Source organism: Leuresthes tenuis, unplaced genomic scaffold (assembly GCF_036924035.1).
Source record: "Leuresthes tenuis unplaced genomic scaffold, fLeuTen1.0.hap1 SCAF_6, whole genome shotgun sequence".
NCBI lineage: Eukaryota > Metazoa > Chordata > Actinopteri > Atheriniformes > Atherinopsidae > Leuresthes > Leuresthes tenuis.
Genome location: NW_027325360.1, coordinates 4,790,515 through 4,808,953, shown reverse-complemented (window position 1 = coordinate 4,808,953; position 18,439 = coordinate 4,790,515). Strand labels below are relative to the sequence as shown.

Genomic DNA, 18,439 nt, shown 5'->3' with positions numbered 1-18,439 from the left:
ACAGCCTGAACCCTCTGAGACAAGCTTTCTGTCATTTCTTTAAGGAGTCTTCAGGAATAGTTCTCCAGGCTTCTTGAAGGACATCCCAAAACTCTTCTTTGGATGTCGGCTGCCTTTTGTTCCGTTCTCTGTCAGATGATCCCACACTGCTTCAATAATGTTGAGGTCCGGGCTCTGGGGAGGATTCATCCCTCCATAAGACCTGTTGCCACTGATTTTCACTTCTTTTGTTATCTACCATACCAACATATGCGAAGGTTTCAACTAGTATCTCTTCTGGAATTACCTTGCTTGTGCAGATACTATTTCATGTCTGTCAAACTGTGATATGCCAAGTACTTTTGGAAATCACCCTGTTGTAACAAAGGTAAAATTAATTCAACACATTTTTTATCCTTTGAAAAAAGGAGCTACATACAAATAATGGTAAAAAATGGAGATGAGGACCTCAATAAAGTGTTTGTTTTTTATTTTTCAGTAATCTAATTAACTTGATCCAATTTATTTGGGGACAGGCCTGATAACAATTTTACACTGTGCTGACGCAGGAGACCGAATCGAGCCCATCAATGGGCGGCCTCAGTGATTGGTCAGTAGTAAAATGGCGTCACTACTCGCATGGGACTGGGCGGGCTTAATGCAACAGCCAATAGCGTACGACTATTCTTTAAATAGGGTGTGACGTTTTTCCATATTCTTTAGAAGCCGGCGTCGGCATACCGGCATTTCAGTATTAGCCCCTGAAGGAGACACACAGTGGTGTGTTATTTATTTATTTATTGTAGTTTATTTTAAATTTACCGGAGCCAAACATGCTTGGTCTGTGCCTTTACGTTCCTGCGTCCAACTCGGATCCAATAGAAGTGGAATACTTTGAGTCAAACGGACTGCCGTCGGAGCTGAAGTCCCTCTTTGACAAACTGAGCGTGTTTCTGCCGTCCGAAGAGTTTTCAACCTACCAAAAATGGCGAAAGGTAAGAAAATCTCGTATAAATAACTTTTATTACATACAGCGCACCGTGGACCTCATCTTAATTAGATGCTTTTGAAAAATACTTTCAGTTTCAGGGTAACTAAACCGCGTCGTTCCGGCGGGCGGAAGAATTATCACTGGGTAGTAAAAGCCTCACGACAAGGCCGCAGAGAAGAAAAGACCGGTCTCTAGAAAATTCACGACGCCACAGTTTCTGTTTCATTAAAGCGTATTTCAGCCTCAAATTAAATTAAATGACATGAATTCCACTCATGAATCAAATTAAAGTTTGTTTTGTTTTTTCTTTAATGACCGTAACTAACTTAAATAAGCCTGGGCGGGCTTTACGTGAACGATGCATTCGTGTCACATGGAAAATCCACCCTAAAAAGGAATTCGTGCAGTTTCAGCAGCGGAAAAGCGACAGAAGTCGGTTTCCTCTTAAAGAAAAAGTAAATTATTATTCAGGCGTCATTTTGTACTAGATTTGAATTTCATGTGTTGTGTAAAGCTTTGTCTAAATTAATAATTCAGTTTATTTTAGAATTTCACGTGAAGCTCTCAGTTGCACATGATCGCTCCATAGATAAATTCACTCTGACTCATGCTTCCATTGCCTTGCCCAAGTCAGCAGGAGCATGCACTGGACTGGTGGCAGTGAGAGAATATTTAACAAGTATTTTAATCGTGTTGGTGTTTAGGCTTCAGCTTCCTCGCAGAAAAGAGAAATGCTCAACATGTTGACTGCTTCTGCAACAGTTTTTACCTCCGTTTTAAGCTTAGAAACTGGGACCAGTGTCCCATGGTACATTTAAGGTTTGATGGAAATGGGTCGGAGCTTTACCTTCATCTCAGTTGTAATTATGGTAATTATGCTGCAGGGGTTTGCAGAAACCTCCTGCAGAGTATCACTGGTATGTGGCCCTCAAATGGCTCCAGGTCAGGTTTCGGTGCCTGCTGGCTGGAGTCCTGCCAGTGTCCCTGTCCCTGTTTTAGAAGAGCAGGTTTGAAGCCAGACGGGATTAAAACAGTTGGCAGGTCAACCTGCACTGAGGTTAAAGATAGACTGGGTATTATGTACTGCTCCATTCACAGTCAAGGAGTTGCAAAGCTGGTGCAAGACGGCTGCGGCTCAGCATGACTGGTCTGGGCAGGGGGTCATAAAATATATGCCAAGTTTCTCCGATGTCATTTAGGGGGTGGTCTACAGATGCATTACTAATATTTTTACGTTACTTTGACATGTAGTACATTCTGAACTTGGTGTACTCGTTTCATAAGCACTTTAATTAGTTTGGTCTGAATGTCCCTTCAAAATGTCGTGTCCTCGTAAAACTGCCAAAACAGTTTAATGACTGCGGTTCAAAGTTGAATTGATATGACCTTGGGTAAATGTAAGCGTACCACGTCTCAGTAACCTTTATTTGTTATTGCAGAAAACCTTAAAAAGGGAAGAAATTGATGCACAGCTGGACTTTGAGGAGTTTGTTCATTATCTTCAAGATTATGAGAAAGACCTGAAGTTTGTGGTGAAGAGTCTCAACAACAAGAATGCAGGTATCAGATTTGCCTGTGCCTTTTACTTTGCTCTTTGATCAGCTTCAGTGACACTTAATGTTTTCTTACTACTTGTGTTTCTTTGTTTTTAAGGGCGTATTGACCCTAAAGAGTTCATGCAGTCTCTTCATGACCTTGGTGTGCACATTTCCCCACAACACGCAGAGAAAGCCCTTAAGAGGTGATTATTTTATTTTATTTGAGTTCATCTACTGTAATCTTGGATTGTTGGCCTGAGAGGCTTCAATATCTTTCTTTTTCTTGTTTTTTTTTTTTCTAAAGCATGGATAAGAATGGAATGATCACAATCGGCAGTAAAGACTGGAGCAACTATCCCATGGTAGAGAAGACTGAGAACATTCCTGAAATCATCCTCTACTGGAAACACTCCACGGTGAGTTCTCCTGGATGCACAGAAACCACATTTTATGCCCTTAAGGAACTGAGGAAGAGCCGGTTTAACTGTAACAATGCTGCCCCTGTACCTCTACCAGGGAAGGGCTAAATTATTTATGATAAATTGAATTTAGATGAAGAAAGATTTGGATAATTCCGGTTTAGGTGTTGCACAACTGTTCAGGTGTCCTATTTCTGGGATCAGCTCACCGTATCAGTACAGTTGATAGTGTTATCACTCAAACTGAAACTCAGGGTGTTGCACCTCGCCACCCTTCTGTTGTCTGGAATAAACGGGTCAATTAAGAAGCAAAGTCTTAGAGCAGCTCCATCAGCACAAGTCGTGCGTCATCAATTAGGGTCTATTAGGTCATGTCATTAGGCATCCATTCCTGGTAGAATTATACTGGAAGGATTTTCCACTTTGTCTCGCTGTTACATAAATGAGAGCAGAGGCCGGTTAGAGCCGGGACAGACTTAAATCGGCTCTTGCAGGAGGACAGTGTGATCTTGGTTGTCCTGCATGTTATTTTAGGTGCTGTCTGTTACAGACACAACTTAGTATAGAAGTCGGGCTGAACAGGAACAGAGGAGTTTCCTGATGAAACCGAAACATACCATCAGCAGTCCCATGTTCTGTTGCCACAGGGTTAATATTCAGCGAGGCTCTCCACTGTGTTTTCACAGAGAAAGCTGTAAACTGACTCATGGTAATAAATGCAGACTTTTATTGACCGGCAGTTGTGTAATGATGATAAAACTTTGACATGATGAGCTTATTGTTGGGTTTTATTTAATTATGTCGGTACACTAGAATTCAGATTCCAGGTAATGGGGATTAAGCTTGGTAAAGACTGATGTAGCTAATGCTTGTTTGACCTAGACCACACGCTTTGTTTAAGGATTCCAGTTCAATTTGTGATCAGAGCCCCAGTAATGATCCCCTTTAATTGGTTAAATCTTGACCGGGGGCTAAAAAAAAACCAGTGCTCAGTCACAGTCGCACAGCTTGAACCTTGCTTTTGACTGGTTCCATGTTAAAAGTAGCTTCTTTAGATCATTCATGAAGATGAACAAAATGCAGCTTCATCGCCTCTTCCACTTGTAACAATAAGATTTAAAAAAAGTGCTTTTATAGTGTGGAATCTGGATCTCTTTATTGCTTTGCATCTAAACATTTCTGTCTTCCCTTTAGATATTTGATGTGGGTGAGAACTTGATGGTGCCAGATGAGTTCACCATTGAGGAAAGGCAGACTGGGATGTGGTGGAGGCACTTGGCTGCAGGTGGAGGAGCCGGAGCTGTTTCGAGGACTTTCACTGCCCCTCTGGACCGTCTTAAAGTCATGATGCAGGTAAGAAAACCGTCAAATTCCCTGACAAGTTCAGTTAAAACTCGCACTTAGCTGAAGGAAGTGTGGAAACTTTGAGTTTGGGAACAGGAGCTTGTGTGTAGGACTGGTGGAAACGCTTATCAGCTCATGTGTGAGTTGATCCTGACATGGTTTAATTGACTACTTTAAATCTTACACGTAGAACCTGCTGAAACCACACCTAGTCCCGCAAATAAAAACTGTACTCCTGCTCCTTTAGGCCACAATCTTTCACGTGTGAGGAAATGAAATCACTGGGTCAAGAATAGATGTTGAAAGACGTTTTGCTTGAGCAAGTTTCCTAAGGGCCATAAACAAGTTAAAGTTTAACATCCACAGAGGGCATAGTCCAGGTGATGGTTGCAGCTCTAACGTCAACCAGTGATGACACACAAACTGCCATCACACCCTCTGCTTCTTCAGTATTTACCCACATCAGTGAGATGAAGGTCCAGCTGTGCCCACACTCAGGGTCCTGATTTACGTCAGCAGCTGACCTGCTGACAGCGACCTTGAGTCCTATCGATTAGGATTCAGTTTTCCCAACTATTACACAAACTTGACCTAGTCCGACTGGGTTATTGTGTCAAGTTGATGGCCCACATGGCACCATTCCCGATTCGTCCCGATATTTTACAGCCTTTTAAAGTGAAATTTTCTCTATTTATTTTAACCTGACGATCCTCATCCCCCTCAGGTTTATGGAACCCGCACCAACAACATGTGCATCATGACTGGGCTGATGCAGATGATCAAAGAGGGCGGCACAAAGTCGTTGTGGCGAGGTAACGGAATGAACATCGTCAAAATCGCCCCAGAGTCGGCTCTGAAGTTCATGGCTTACGAGCAGGTACAGCAAGTTGCTCGTGGTTTACTGTTGTGTCAAACTGTCAAAAAAAACTGTTTCTGATGTACTTCCTTTCTTAATTGGTTCCTCTAGATTAAGCGTCTAATCGGCAGCGATAATCAGACTCTGAGCATCTTGGAGCGATTTGTCGCTGGTTCTTTGGCTGGAGTGATCGCCCAGAGCGCCATCTACCCGATGGAGGTGATTATCTCTTCATTTAGATCTCCTCTAAAAAGCAGAGGGCCGTAGAAAACCTCGTTAAGGACCTTTCCTCAATCTGTCCCCAGGTTCTGAAAACGCGTCTTGCCCTGAGGACGACTGGTCAGTACGCTGGCATCTCGGACTGTGCAAAGCAGATTTTCAGAAGAGAAGGACTTGGAGCGTTTTATAAAGGATACGTCCCAAACATGTTGGGCATCATCCCCTATGCAGGCATCGACCTGGCAGTGTACGAGGTGAGCTGGCTTTTGCACTACTGTGTTTGTATCAGCTGACCTCACAGCTCATATGAAAGACTGAAAGTTTGTTGTTCTCACCTGTGATTTCCTCCCCACAGACGCTGAAGAACTCCTACCTGGAGCAGTACGGCACCAACAGCGCAGACCCCGGCGTGTTGGTCCTGCTGGCCTGCGGCACCATGTCCAGCACCTGCGGTCAGCTCGCCAGCTACCCTCTGGCTCTGGTCCGAACCCGCATGCAAGCACAAGGTGAGTCCTAACTCCAGCTATGCTGTACTTTGGTCAGTGCTCCTGTGACTGCTTCAGGCTTTCAGTGAGGGAACGTTTTCTGTTGTACAAACGGTTACTCCACACGTGCAGCACAGTTAGAACCTGGGAACCCAGCTGAAATCTCTGCTTTATAATAAGAATTAGAATAGGATTCTTATTCTAAAAGGATATGACTTTGCAGAGGAACTCTTCCTCTCACTTCTGTTTTTATCACATAATTTAAAGTGGAACCTTATCTCGTCTTCCCAGCTGCGACTGAGGGCAACCAGCATGTGACGATGACCGGACTCTTCAGGCAAATCTTACAGAACGAGGGGCCGACGGGGCTCTACAGAGGCCTGGCCCCCAACTTCCTCAAAGTCATCCCTGCTGTCAGCATCAGCTACGTGGTGTATGAGCACCTGAAGACGCAGCTGGGAGTGACATCGCGCTGAAACTTTCGCTGTCATGTGACTGAAGTGTTCAGCGTGACCCTCCATCCACACCCCCCGCCACCAGAGATCTTGTTAGGAATCCCCGGGACCTTTTGGGGCCCCTCCGGAGGTTCGCGTAGCCATCTCATTCTGTGAATGTCAGCTGACGTAAGACGAGCGGGCTGAGGAGATTATGGACTCTGTGAGGTCGGGTTGTCGACTGCAACTGCTGCTATTTATGTTTTAAAGAAGCTGTGAGAGTTGAAAGGTGACTGAATGCAAACTGAGGACCAAATGTTTTTGTTTTGTTTGAGTCTGTTGTCCAGGTGACGTGACGTTGTTGCTTTGGTTGGTCAGATTAACATGTACCATCAGCACTCATCAGTAAATCTACTTAAAGTACGTTTCACTTGGCAGGGATAGCATTAATAAGCTCCGTATTCTTAAACTGTTCTGCCTGTAGATGAAATGTTTGTTGCCCAAATGAGAGGATTTTGCACAAGAGTTTGACTGCTCTCCCCCCCGTCCTGAGTGAATGAGTTGAAAACGACTGACTGACTCATTTCTTGTATTTATTTTTATTATGTAAAATGAAGACGCTGGGAAGTTGTCTGAAAAGCCAATTGTGCTATTAAAAAAAATCAGGGTGTGGGATTATCGCCTTAACATCTGTCAAACACTGCGGTGAAATGTTGTTTTAAAGTACAAAAAAATGTCATGTTCCCCTTCGGATTGTGAAGGTGTGTTTTTCACATGTTGGTAACGTTCACCTCAGGTATAAGGGAAAGATTACTGTTCAAAGAAAATCACGTTTAAAGGAGGAGTTTGGGGGAAGAATGGCGAGTAATGCACTTTAATCAAAGCTAGAAGGGCTTCTTGATGACTTACCAATGCGGGATATGATTCTTTTGTAAAGAATGAGTCTTAGTATTGTTTTCATGGACCAGTTTGACGTAAATAAATGCAAATTACAATCAGCAATGAGTTTCTGTGTTCTTTGGCGAGTATTTAAGAAGATAAGACGGCACAGTATGTGTCTGAAGATCACCGTGTCAGATTGAGACCTTCCTTTTCTGCAGAAGTGGAGTGAACTGGGCCATCCTGATAACTGCACATGGCTGCACATCGTGTTCTCATTTCACTTCAACTTAGATACTTCCTACATTTAGGAGAGACCAAATAACAGCTCTGCAAGTAAATGGCCCAACATAGGAGAGCCATCTCTTCAGGTTCAGACTCAGCAGTGCACCTGCAGCTCAAGGAAAAGGGACTTTCTTTTGAGGACAGTACTGTTCAAATTCTGGACAGAGACAGACGGTTTGAGAGGTGAGTCAAGGAAGCAAATCTCTGTTAAACTGGAAAAGCCATCGTTGAGCAGAGGTGGTCTCAGGTTTCACCTTCCCAGCACCTACAATGCAGCATTGTCTCTCCTCCCCGGGCAGTTTCGCAATCATTCCCACCTTGGATGGCCAAAACTCGAATCTCGTGGTCTAAAACGAGGGTTGGGGTCGCTGGTACAGCAGCAGTTCATACTTTTCCCTCCTCCTGCGTGTGTGTGGTTTATTTCAGGCGCTCGGGTTGCCTCCCACAGGCCAAACGCGTGCATGTCGAGTCGGTATGTGTGCGTATGTCTCCCAGTGTGATACTCCTGTGACTGCGGCCAGCTGACCTCTCAGCAGGCCCCTGCACTCTGTAATCCTGAACATTGACACAAACTAAAGTCTGTGTTACATCTCAAACTCACTCAGATTATAATTTTAATTTGTCCCAATCCAGTCAAATCTTTAAAGATTTCAGCTTCTGGACCAAATGCACTTTTTTCTTTCACAAGAAGAAGATAATTATGGGTTTAATGTCCTATGATTTCATTGCAATAACAACGATATGCTAATAGATTCAACAAGCCAACTTTAGTCCTATAAAGCTAATCGCTGAAATAAATAAACTCTTCCAGCATTAATCAACAGCAGCAGAGGTTACCAGTCTACGTAACAGAGGGCTTTACTCATTGACTTTACATGTGAGCAGGCTTGTTGCACAGCACATTGGTGGCTGTAGCTCAGAGGGAAGAGCAGTGGTTCGACTCCAAGCTTCCCCGGACCACATGTGGAAGAGTCTTGGGGCAAGATGCTGAACCCAACGCTTCCTACTGATGTGCATCTACTGAACTGACTCTACCGCTGTTTTCAGTTTAACTTCATCATTGATTTTTTTAAAGTGAAACGTGTGAAATCCCCAGATAACACACAGGTGTTTTAGTTTACGTGGCTAATTTAGCCTCCTCGGTGTAGAGTTGTGTAAAACTCTGTATCTCACACAAGTTACAGGAGTCATTTATGGCAGAACCCCCTTAAAGTGCTATCACCTTCCTGCACAAGATGGAAAAATTGTGCACAAAAGATAAGAAGACCAACCTTCAGAGTTATATCACTTAACACTCAAAAGAGACCATTTTATAGAAGTACTTTTGATGCTTTAATGCAGGATTTCACATTATCATTTTAACTTAATACTATGTAAAAGCATCTGTTCTCACCACTGAAGAAAGCATATCCCTCCCCATTATTTAAATTTGAATTTATTTCAGGCAATTACCACTAAAAGTGATTGGTAAACAATAGTTACATAAAGAACAGTCCAAAACAACATATTCACCAGTATTAGCTCCACATCGCATTACATATTCATATATAAATTTGAACATGAATAGAAACTAATAATATAAACAAAATTTCCAACTGAAAGTATATATACTTTCAGTTATTACATCATTAATGCAAATTGTCTGAAAACTTATTTATTCGTACCCCTTCACCCTCTAATTGCCCTTATTGTAACCTTCCAGTTTGATTTCTATGCTTTTATCCATAATTCACAAAATAAATAAATAAATAGATAAATAAATAAATACATATTTCACATACATACACACACATATATATATATATACATACATGTACATACACATACATACATATATACATACACACACGTACCAAACTGTATTCAAAACTATATAACAACCCCACAGCAGGCCCTTATATCACCCTAAATACACATTCACACCTTTGTACATCAGCACTCAGAGTACAGAGACCCTCCCCAAACCCCCAATCATCTGTGGCACAACCCGACACCACAGTCCCTCTGCCAGGCCCCCTCACCAATCCCAACCCTGCACCCCACAGAGACCCCCGTGAACCAGCCCGGGAGTGAAGTGCAGACACCAGCCCGGGCGCATTATGATACAGAATATGATATAGCTGAACTGTTGCCATGAAATGTAGGTTTTACAGGTTATATAATGGATTTACAGTCGTTCTGCTGTAACACAAGCTGTGACGTCAACTGTGGATCACAATTTCCCACTTGGTCCTGAAAAGATTTACTCAAGTTAAACGCTTATTTTCAGCCCTGTACAAAAAGCATCAGGAATGTTCCAGAAATTGATGCAGGGCAGCAAAAGATAAAAGGCTGATAGGTCAATACTCTATCTTCTTATATAATACTCAATTAGCTAAGGTTTTAAACAATTCTAAGTAGACACAAAAGAGGCCTTTTAATGAATATAAATCACATTATATTTCCAAATTTATTTGTGACCTCAGAATTAATTCAATGTTACCGTTCGTATTTAGGGAAAAAAGCAATTACCTTATTAGGAATGGATTGGAAAAACTAAATTATACACTGAGTGATGTTATGTAAGATTACTTGAAGCATGATTTCTATTTGTAGAACTGTTGTGACTTTTTCCGGTCGGATTCAGCTCGGACGTTTTGTCCAGCGCAGGCTGCCGTACCAAAATACGGACGAAATGACACAATGGTGGACAGAAATCCGTCCAGATAAAAACAAAAGTGTTTATTTAATGCCTTAGATTTGCTCAAAAGTACGACTATAAGTTCCACATTTATCCGTGGAAACCGTTAAAAGCTGTTTCTAATTCTCATAAAGGTAACCGCTACGTTAGCATGCTAGCTAGCAGCGGCGCCAGCGAGTGCAACATGAAGAACATGTTCCGGACCGGTTTTCTGGTCCGAGCCATGCACACCCTGCTTACCTGGGTCATAACCCTCATCCTGTTCCTACACAACACCGGTGAGTTAATCCAAACTGTGTGTGTCAACGTGTTGGCTGCTGAACGAAGGTTACAGCCGGTCAGTACTTTAAGGAAGTTACGGAGGATCATCGCAGATGTTCCAGAAATTGGGAGCAGTTTTGTTTATTCGGTTTTTAATGTAATTTGTTAAACATTTCATGGTTGGCATGTAATATACGGTCCAGCTGTTTTAGTATTGACATGTCTAATTACAAAGAGAGGCATTTGAAAAGGGATAAAGAGATTATTTCAGAATGTATACAGCTTAATTTGTAGTTGAAGTTAGCGCAATTCAACAACAAAGGGCTTTAAATGCAACATAAAAGCTTTAAAACTAAACAAAAAAAAAAAGATAATGGTCCAAACTTAGCTCCACTTATAACCAACCATCACAGTGAGGTAATGTTGGTAGTAAAAGTTAAATTGGGCATTTTTCACTGTAACTAAAGTAGCATTTTCTGCTCAGGATTCTTCATCCTGTTGAGTAGATTTGTTTCTGTTTGTTTGTGAAGCTTCCACACATTTAGCAGTTCCAGGACATTGAAACAGAGGCACCTTAAATCTGAGGCACCCTATTGATAACTGACCCAAAGTAAAAGCCCATGAACAAACCCTGTATTTAATGTATCATATTCTTGATTATGTCCCCCTACATTTATAGGTGGATATAAGTATGCGTTTTTTGTGCAGATATGCGGAAATGTGAGGAGCGAGGAGAGCTGCTGCTGCCTGCTCTGTTCCTCCTGCTCGTCGTTCTGTCGGTACTGTCATACTTTGCAGTCTCGTTGATGGATCCTGGCTTTGTTGCGAGTGACACTGTGAAGGTAAGACCTCACAGACAGAAAATAATCTGAAATCACTGTTGTGCTAAAGCTGCCAAGAGGGCAGAGAAGCCTGTTCTCCTCCACCTCTGGAGTCGCCTCTGCACTCTGAGTGACGGTGCAGTCCATCTGCTAAAAAGGTCACAGTGGGCGTGTGAACGGGTGTGGACACGTTTGACCGAAATCTGTCTGTGTGACGCAGGACACTCAGAGTTTGGATGAAGAAATGGAGTCGATGATTCCGCAGTCGTCGACCCCTCGGCTGCGGCGCTGTGGATACTGTCTGCTGCAGGTAACCAGCTGCTGCCAGCGTAAATCAGCCTTTTGCAATGAAGGCGTATTCTTTCTCAACACATTCCATAGCAGCTTGCTCTGTTGGCCACTGTGCCGGTTTCTGTTTTACTTTAGTTTTATAGATTAATTTTCCATGATTGGATGGTGATGATCACCCCGTTTACTCCCGTATGTTCTCTGATGTGCAGTCAAGCCTAAAATTATTCATACACTTAAAGTTACTTTTATTCAACCCGCGTTTTTTTTTTTATTTGAAATGACACAGGTGTCTCCCAGGAGATAATAAGACGATGTACAAGAGGCATCATTATGGAAAATAATGCATTTACGTCTGAACATTAAGTGGCATGTCCAAAATTATTCATTATTAACCTTCTCAATAATCAATAGAAAAGCCTTTATTGGCTATTACAGCAATCAAATGCTTCCTGTTATTGCGGACCAGCTTTTTGCATGTCTCCACTGGTATTTTTGCCCATTCATCTTCAGCGATGAGCTCCAGCTCTTTCAGGTTGCCATCACCCTGATCTTTAGCTCCCTCCACAGATTCCAGTCAGGACTCTGGCTCTGCCACAGCAGAACGTTAATGTTTCTTCACCACTTTCGCTGTGTTTTGGGTCGTTGTCGTGCTGAAATGTCCACTGGTGCCCAAGGCCAAGTTTCTCAGCAGACTGCTTGATGTATTGCTCTTTTTTCAGGTTCACTGGTCCATTGGCTGGAAAACCCGCCCAAATACTTTGCACTGTAGACACTGGAACTTGAAAACATTTAGATATGGCCTTATAGCCCTTTCCTGACTTGGGCGCAGCCGCAGGCCCTCATTGAGCTCCTTTGTCTTAGACTGTCCACGAACCAACTGCAGAGAGCTGCTGTTTTTCACCTGTTGAGTTGATTAAAGCAGCGTTTCCCAAAGAATCAGGGTAATTAGGATGCTTTAGAGCAGCTTGGACTATTTGGAATGGTAGAGATCTTTGGATTTTCCCATAGACTGTGACAGTTTGCACAGGGTATGAATAATTTTGGACATGTATGTATGTAAATAAAAGCTGAGAAATAATTTATTTTTTTGCCTTTTGTGCATCATCTTATTATCTTCTGGGAGACGCCTGTGTCATTTCCAATCAAGAAAAAACTTGCTGGTGGAATCAGTTTAAAAACTCAATTTCAGCTACATCCCAGTCTGTGGCCTGAAATGATGTAGAACACTTGTTACATATCAGCAGTACATTTTGTTACTAAAAGCGTTAATTAGCCTATTGATTCTGGTGACAGGTCCCTCATATAGTATAGACTCTCATTAGAAACAATTTGTGGTTAATCAAACTTTCATTCGATTTGTGACTATGAAAAAAGGGCCATTTAACTGCCATTTTCACTGGTTTCTGATTTGGCAGCGAAGGGGAAATGCAGATAGATCACTTTGGACCAGGTCCAGCTCAAAACAAACAACGCTCAGACTGGTTAAATAGGGGCTTGTTGCACTTTAACCAGCTCCTGAACTCTAAGGTTAAAACCTTGGAGAATGAAAGGAGAAGCATCTAAGACAAATAAAAGCAAAGTATTGACACACCGAAGAGACTTGAACTGAAGTGTTTCACATTTTATTTGATGACCATCATCATTTTGATAATTTTCTGGCACTGGAATTTACAATTGTACATCAGAGCATGTAATCTTCTTTTTTTCCCCTATAACTTAAAAAAACGACCCCTGTGTTCCTGTTTGTGTCTCGAGCAGCAGCCAATGAGAGCAAAGCACTGCCAGACGTGCAAACGCTGCGTGCGCCGCTTCGACCACCACTGTCCATGGATCGAGAATTGTGTGGGAGAGAGGAATCACCGCTGGTTCATGGTCTACCTGCTGGTGCAGCTGCTGGCTCTGCTGTGGGCTCTGCACATCGCTCTGTACGTCTGCCGAAAGCCACCCTCCTCTAACCTTAAAGATAAGCCTCCTTATCTGCTGGGAAAATGAATATTTGTGCCCCCCCCCGGTAATGACTCAGAAAGGCGCTATCATGTGGTGTCAGTGTACTCTGCTCTGTGGGTTTATCTCGCCAACATTTGAATTAGGTAACACATGACTTTTGTAGAAACGCACTAAATTGATTTACATTGTGTAAACAGGAGGTGTGATGTGTTGCCTGAGTAGACTTTGAAAAGTCCAAGTGACCCTGAATGTGCAGCCTTTCAGTTTTTTTTAAATGATCACTTCGCTATTTTATCAAGCACTTTTGTTTTGGGCCCAGTCAGGAGTTTGCAGAGGAGTTGGAGACGGTAAGATCATATAAACGGTTCAAATGATGAAACGTATCAGAATACCAGAGGTTTTCACAAGGAGGAACGGTTGGAGAAGGGGTTTGAAAGTAGTGTGACTTGGTGTGTCAGTGGGCCAAGAGTTTCGTAAAATAGCAAGTGAAAAACGGCAAACTGGTAATAATTACCAGGCTTTATCTGTGGACCTCAGGGGTTGGGAGGGCATGTGCCAGCTCAGGTAGTCTCATGTTTTTAGGGGCAAGGCCATTTAAAGCTTTGGACGTCAGCAATGAGACTTGAAATCCATATGAGTTCCAACAAAGGCAAAGACAGAAGTGATGTGATCACAGCTCGCCCTCAGTGGAGGGCTGTGAAGCAGAGGGAGACACTGGAGGAGCTCTCAGTGATACCAGAGCAGTTTAGGAGAGAACAGATAAAAGTCAGCTAAACTTTTTGTCAATGTCATTGTCAGCTTTATTGATTATAGTACATTTAAAGGCCAATGGCCAGCCAAAGTGCTTTACAGGATAAAATAATCAGCAGCAATAAACAATACAAGCAAAGGTAGTAAAACAGTGAAAGGGATAAAAGATCCAATACAGGCGACTTAACCAGGGTAAACAAGTGGGTCTTAAGGCGTGTTTTAAAAGCATTCCACAGTGTGAGAGCCGTGACTGCGAAGGCTCCATCTCCTTTAGTTTTAAGGAAAGATCTAGGAACATCCAGAACCAACTGGTCAGCTGAGCTCAGGGCTCTGGAGGGTCGATGCACATTAATACGGCTGGATAAGGATTCTGGTGCCAGAAGAATTCTTGCAGTTGGTTAAAGACGACTTTCTGTAAGACCTTGGACGTAAACGAGAGTTTGGAAATTAAACCTGAAATTAGAAAGAACCAAGTGATCCAAAAACTTTTTGTGAGCCAGCAATTGAAAGAAAATACCTTTTTTTTTTCAGTTCCTTTTAGATTTGTAACAAACGGGGCTGAACTATATGAGCACCAGGTTAGAATCTGCCAGGATCAGGACCAGCAGAACTGGGACCAGACAGAATGACCACAGACCTGTCGTCACATGTGAAGCCGTGTCGTCTTTGTAAAAACAATCACGTACATGTTGGTCTTTAAAGCTTGGCTTCCCATATAAGACAGCAGCCCCGAGCAGCCAGTTCTGCTTTGTGTTGACCTTCAAACCAGAGTTATGCTGCTGAGCCTCTCACATTATTACTGAGAACTTTCATGTATCCACGACTTAAAGGGCCCGAATATCTCCGGTTTTCATTTCTCACCAAAAACCCTCCTGACTGTTTATGTACCGACCCACATCATGAGCATGATGAGGGTAGAATGAGTAAAGCAGGTGAGTCTTTTCTTCTTCTAACTTGGAATCATTTTTCCAAGATGGATAACACTGTGACACAGACCAAGCAGCAATCTATTGATTGCACTATTTTCCCTTTTTTTTGTCATTTTTTTACCCACAAAAGTGCTTCCCGCGCTGCTGACGAAGCAGTTTTTTCTGTTTTGACCCTGAAAGCACTGGCCCGAGCCCCCTAAACCTGCCTTGTCAGCACCAACCTTTTTTTTTTTTTCAGGAGCAGAGGAAAGAAGCACCCGTCAGGGGCTGGTGCCGGGGTTGGGTTTCTTTGTTTGGCACGTTTGAAAGTCCAGAGCCAGCATGTTGCAAGCGAAAACAATAAAAAGCTGCGCTTCAACATGGATGGGAAGTCAAAGGTGTCTCTGCTAAACAAGTGTTCCTCTCATTTTATTGTTTTAATGTCACCTGTGGTGACAAACTGTGTTCAAACACTTTTAATATCACCTGCTGGTCGTGTATATCCAGCATGAAACAGTGTATTAGTCCTGTCTGCACCTTAAACACCATTAACTGCTGTGGTTGAAACATGCTGTTGATAATCCAGGCTTTTCTTTCTTCATTAAAAACATCACCATGGAACACATATTGCCTTTCTACCTGATTGCTACATGTCAAGCAAAGAATGAGCAGCCGTGTTGCACTTTTTCTGGTAATAGGCTGATAAATCAGAGCAAACTGGGCTTTCGGGGCAGCAGAGGCGCTAAAACAGAGCAAGGTGCTGCTGTCAGAAACTTTAAAGTATAGAAACCTTTTCTGGTGGACTCCCAAAACAAAGTGATGCACTCTTAAACGAGCTTGACGCAGGCTCTTTAAAGGCTTGTGGAAAAACTCCAACTTTTTCTGGGATTGGAGCCTGATTTGATGCAAAAGCCTCCTCTCAGCTGTGTTGTGTGTGTTCCAGGTCGGGAATCTCTCCCAGTGTCACGTGGGAGCTGTGGTTCAGAGTGAACGGGTTTCTGCTGGTGGCGCTCGGCGTGATCGGGGTCTTCTCCGTGGTCGTGGCGCTGCTGCTGGGCTGCCACCTCTACCTGATCTCCATCAACAGCACCACCTGGGAGTTCATGTCGCGCCACAGGATCTCGTACCTGAAGAGCTGCGGAGACGAGGAGAACCCGTTCGACCGCGGCGTTTTCTGCAACCTGTGGGACTTTTTCTGCATCTGCAGGACGGTGATGTGGGAGCAGGTCTACCAGAGAAACGCCCCAAATCCCGTCTGACCTCGCTGAGGATCCATTTTTGCACTGTTTTGTCTGTTTATGCACGTAAGACCTTTCTGGTATTGCAGTTCATGATTTTAGCTGTACGACAGCAGGCGTTTTGATGTTTGGACTCCCGTGAACTCAGGACAGTATGAGCTTTTGAAGACAAAGCGAAGGACAAAGACATCAACGCAGATGATCATCGGAGGTTCTGACAGACCTGGTTCAGCAGATGTAAATGTGGTTCTTTTTCTGTCAGTCGGGCTTTTTTACAGTAACAAAAAATGTAGAACTTTTTAATTTATTCCAACAAGACCAAACACCAAGACTTCTGAGGTGGTAGTTTTGCACTGACTTTCTACAACAAAGCAGGCATTTTTTGGCTGTTGTTAAAAGAAAACCACTTGGTATGATGTAACCTCTGTTTTTACTCAGGTGTGGTCGTCACTGCTTCTGCAAACTGGAGCGAGTTGTGACTGTAGCTGCCTTAAAATCTGCCATGGTGATGTACAGTGCTGTGCAGAAGTCTGGAGACACCCCTCAACACATTTTTTACTGTAATGTTCTGTTTTTATTTATTGACAACAAGAGTACATTAAAACATGTATGATATGCATATTGTTATAGAGTACAGATCTGTACAGACTGACATTCCTACTCAGGATGCTTCACATACAAACATAGATACAACACTGACACACATATAACATGTACTATTCAGCAGCATAATGTAAAGTGCTATAATAGCTAAACTGTCCTGACACAGCTTCCTAATTTGGCTGACTATTATCTGAAGCAGGTGGAGCTCAGGGAAACTCCAGCGGGGCTCGTCTTTATGGATGGAAACACTGGAGTTTTAGAAGGATACGACTTTCAGTGAGCTTTCACATTCAGCCTTTCAGTCCTTTTTCTTTAAAGAGTAACTCAACACCCCGTTAAAGCCTGAACATAATGCATTTGTATCTTGTTATAAAACCAAGCACCCATTCAGCTCGGTAAGCCAAAGCATTTTGATTTGTAGTGAATATTCATTTGATTGGCTAAAAGTGGACAAACGCATCTTTGTGATGATCTGCAGATCATTAACTGCAGAAAGCTTCCCTGCTGTCATTCTTCTCTTTAGTTACCGTCACAGATTCTGGATGGACTTCAGATCTGGACTCAGGCCAAGCCAGTTCCAAAGGTTGATTTTTGTTCCCTGTCAACCATTTCTTGACCGCTAAGGCTTGTACGTTCTGTGTCACTGTTCTGCTGAAAGGTAAAATAATGCCCAAAGTCAAGTTCCTGCAGATTCCCCTTCAGAATACTACTATAGACGTCTTTGTGTCTAACTGCTCTTTACTTTGACAAGGCCAGACTGAAGAAAATAAAAGCTCAAAAGCGCTGCATTCCCATGTCTATGCTTGACTGTTGGGGTGGTGTTCTTAGGGCTGAATGCTTCACCTTTCTTTCACTAAATGAAAGCCACCTCTTTTGTGTCCATTTAATAGTGTAATTTTGGTCTCCCAAGGAGATGTTTCAAGCCTTTCTTGGACAAGTGAGTCCTTAAATACAAGCCTTGTGGAGCAGAATTCCTCCGATCCAAGTCCTTAGACTTTGGAGGGTTGTTGGAAAGAGAGGAAAACATCAAGCAGTCTGCAACAAAACGTGGAACAGAACTGAGAAGTAGGAAGGCACTGATTTTAAACATACAGCAAAAGTGGTAAAGAGAGATAATCTGGCTGAAGACGCCCAGAAAACAATCCTGATCTGAAGACCAGAGTGAGGCCAAGGAAACTCTCCAACCTCAAAAACCTGATTAATGGAGAGAATCGGCGGTTCAGACTCCCAGTTAAGAAAGAATTTCACTGCTGTGACAGCAAATGAAGGCTTTGCATCTGAGGCCTGAGAAAGGAAATTCTTATCAGTGTTTTTTATCAGTGTTGAATAGAAAAGTATGAATAATTGTAGGATTAACTGTGAATGTACTCCTATGAGCAGTTAGACTCCTGCTACATGTGTTTTAGGAGCATCCGGGTACATATTTGTAAGAGGGGTTTTCTAAGCTTTCTTCATGCATTTGTGAATTTCTGAACCCTCTGGACACAAACTGTAGAACCGATCAGTCTGAC

The 18,439-nt window shown here is 42.8% G+C and overlaps 2 protein-coding genes across 2 annotated transcripts; both read left to right on the top strand.

Moving 5' to 3' along the window:
* The first annotated feature begins 713 nt into the window (after positions 1-713).
* On the top strand, positions 714-7,263 carry slc25a25a (solute carrier family 25 member 25a). Its single transcript, XM_072387279.1, has 10 exons — positions 714-974; positions 2,410-2,530; positions 2,624-2,711; positions 2,813-2,924; positions 4,122-4,280; positions 4,996-5,148; positions 5,239-5,346; positions 5,433-5,600; positions 5,702-5,852; positions 6,123-7,263. The coding sequence occupies exons 1-10, from the start codon at positions 813-815 to the stop codon at positions 6,305-6,307; spliced, it is 1,407 nt and encodes a 468-aa protein (XP_072243380.1). The 5' UTR covers positions 714-812; the 3' UTR covers positions 6,308-7,263.
* Positions 7,264-10,081: 2,818 nt separating this feature from the next.
* LOC140309433 (palmitoyltransferase ZDHHC12-B-like) lies at positions 10,082-18,375 on the top strand. Its single transcript, XM_072387278.1, has 5 exons — positions 10,082-10,387; positions 11,079-11,212; positions 11,412-11,501; positions 13,241-13,407; positions 16,031-18,375. The coding sequence occupies exons 1-5, from the start codon at positions 10,261-10,263 to the stop codon at positions 16,344-16,346; spliced, it is 834 nt and encodes a 277-aa protein (XP_072243379.1). The 5' UTR covers positions 10,082-10,260; the 3' UTR covers positions 16,347-18,375.
* The last annotated feature ends 64 nt before the right edge of the window (positions 18,376-18,439 follow it).

Bases quoted from the DNA above. Each gene is read 5' to 3' on its own strand.
- slc25a25a (XM_072387279.1), top strand. From the start codon at position 813: ATGCTTGGTCTGTGCCTTTACGTTCCTGCGTCCAACTCGGATCCAATA. The intron at 975-2,409 runs GTAAGAAAATCT...TTGTTATTGCAG, and splicing joins CCTACCAAAAATGGCGAAAG to AAAACCTTAAAAAGGGAAGA. The intron at 5,149-5,238 runs GTACAGCAAGTT...TGGTTCCTCTAG, and splicing joins AGTTCATGGCTTACGAGCAG to ATTAAGCGTCTAATCGGCAG.
- LOC140309433 (XM_072387278.1), top strand. From the start codon at position 10,261: ATGCTAGCTAGCAGCGGCGCCAGCGAGTGCAACATGAAGAACATGTTC. The intron at 11,213-11,411 runs GTAAGACCTCAC...TGTGTGACGCAG, and splicing joins TTGCGAGTGACACTGTGAAG to GACACTCAGAGTTTGGATGA. The intron at 11,502-13,240 runs GTAACCAGCTGC...TGTCTCGAGCAG, and splicing joins GTGGATACTGTCTGCTGCAG to CAGCCAATGAGAGCAAAGCA.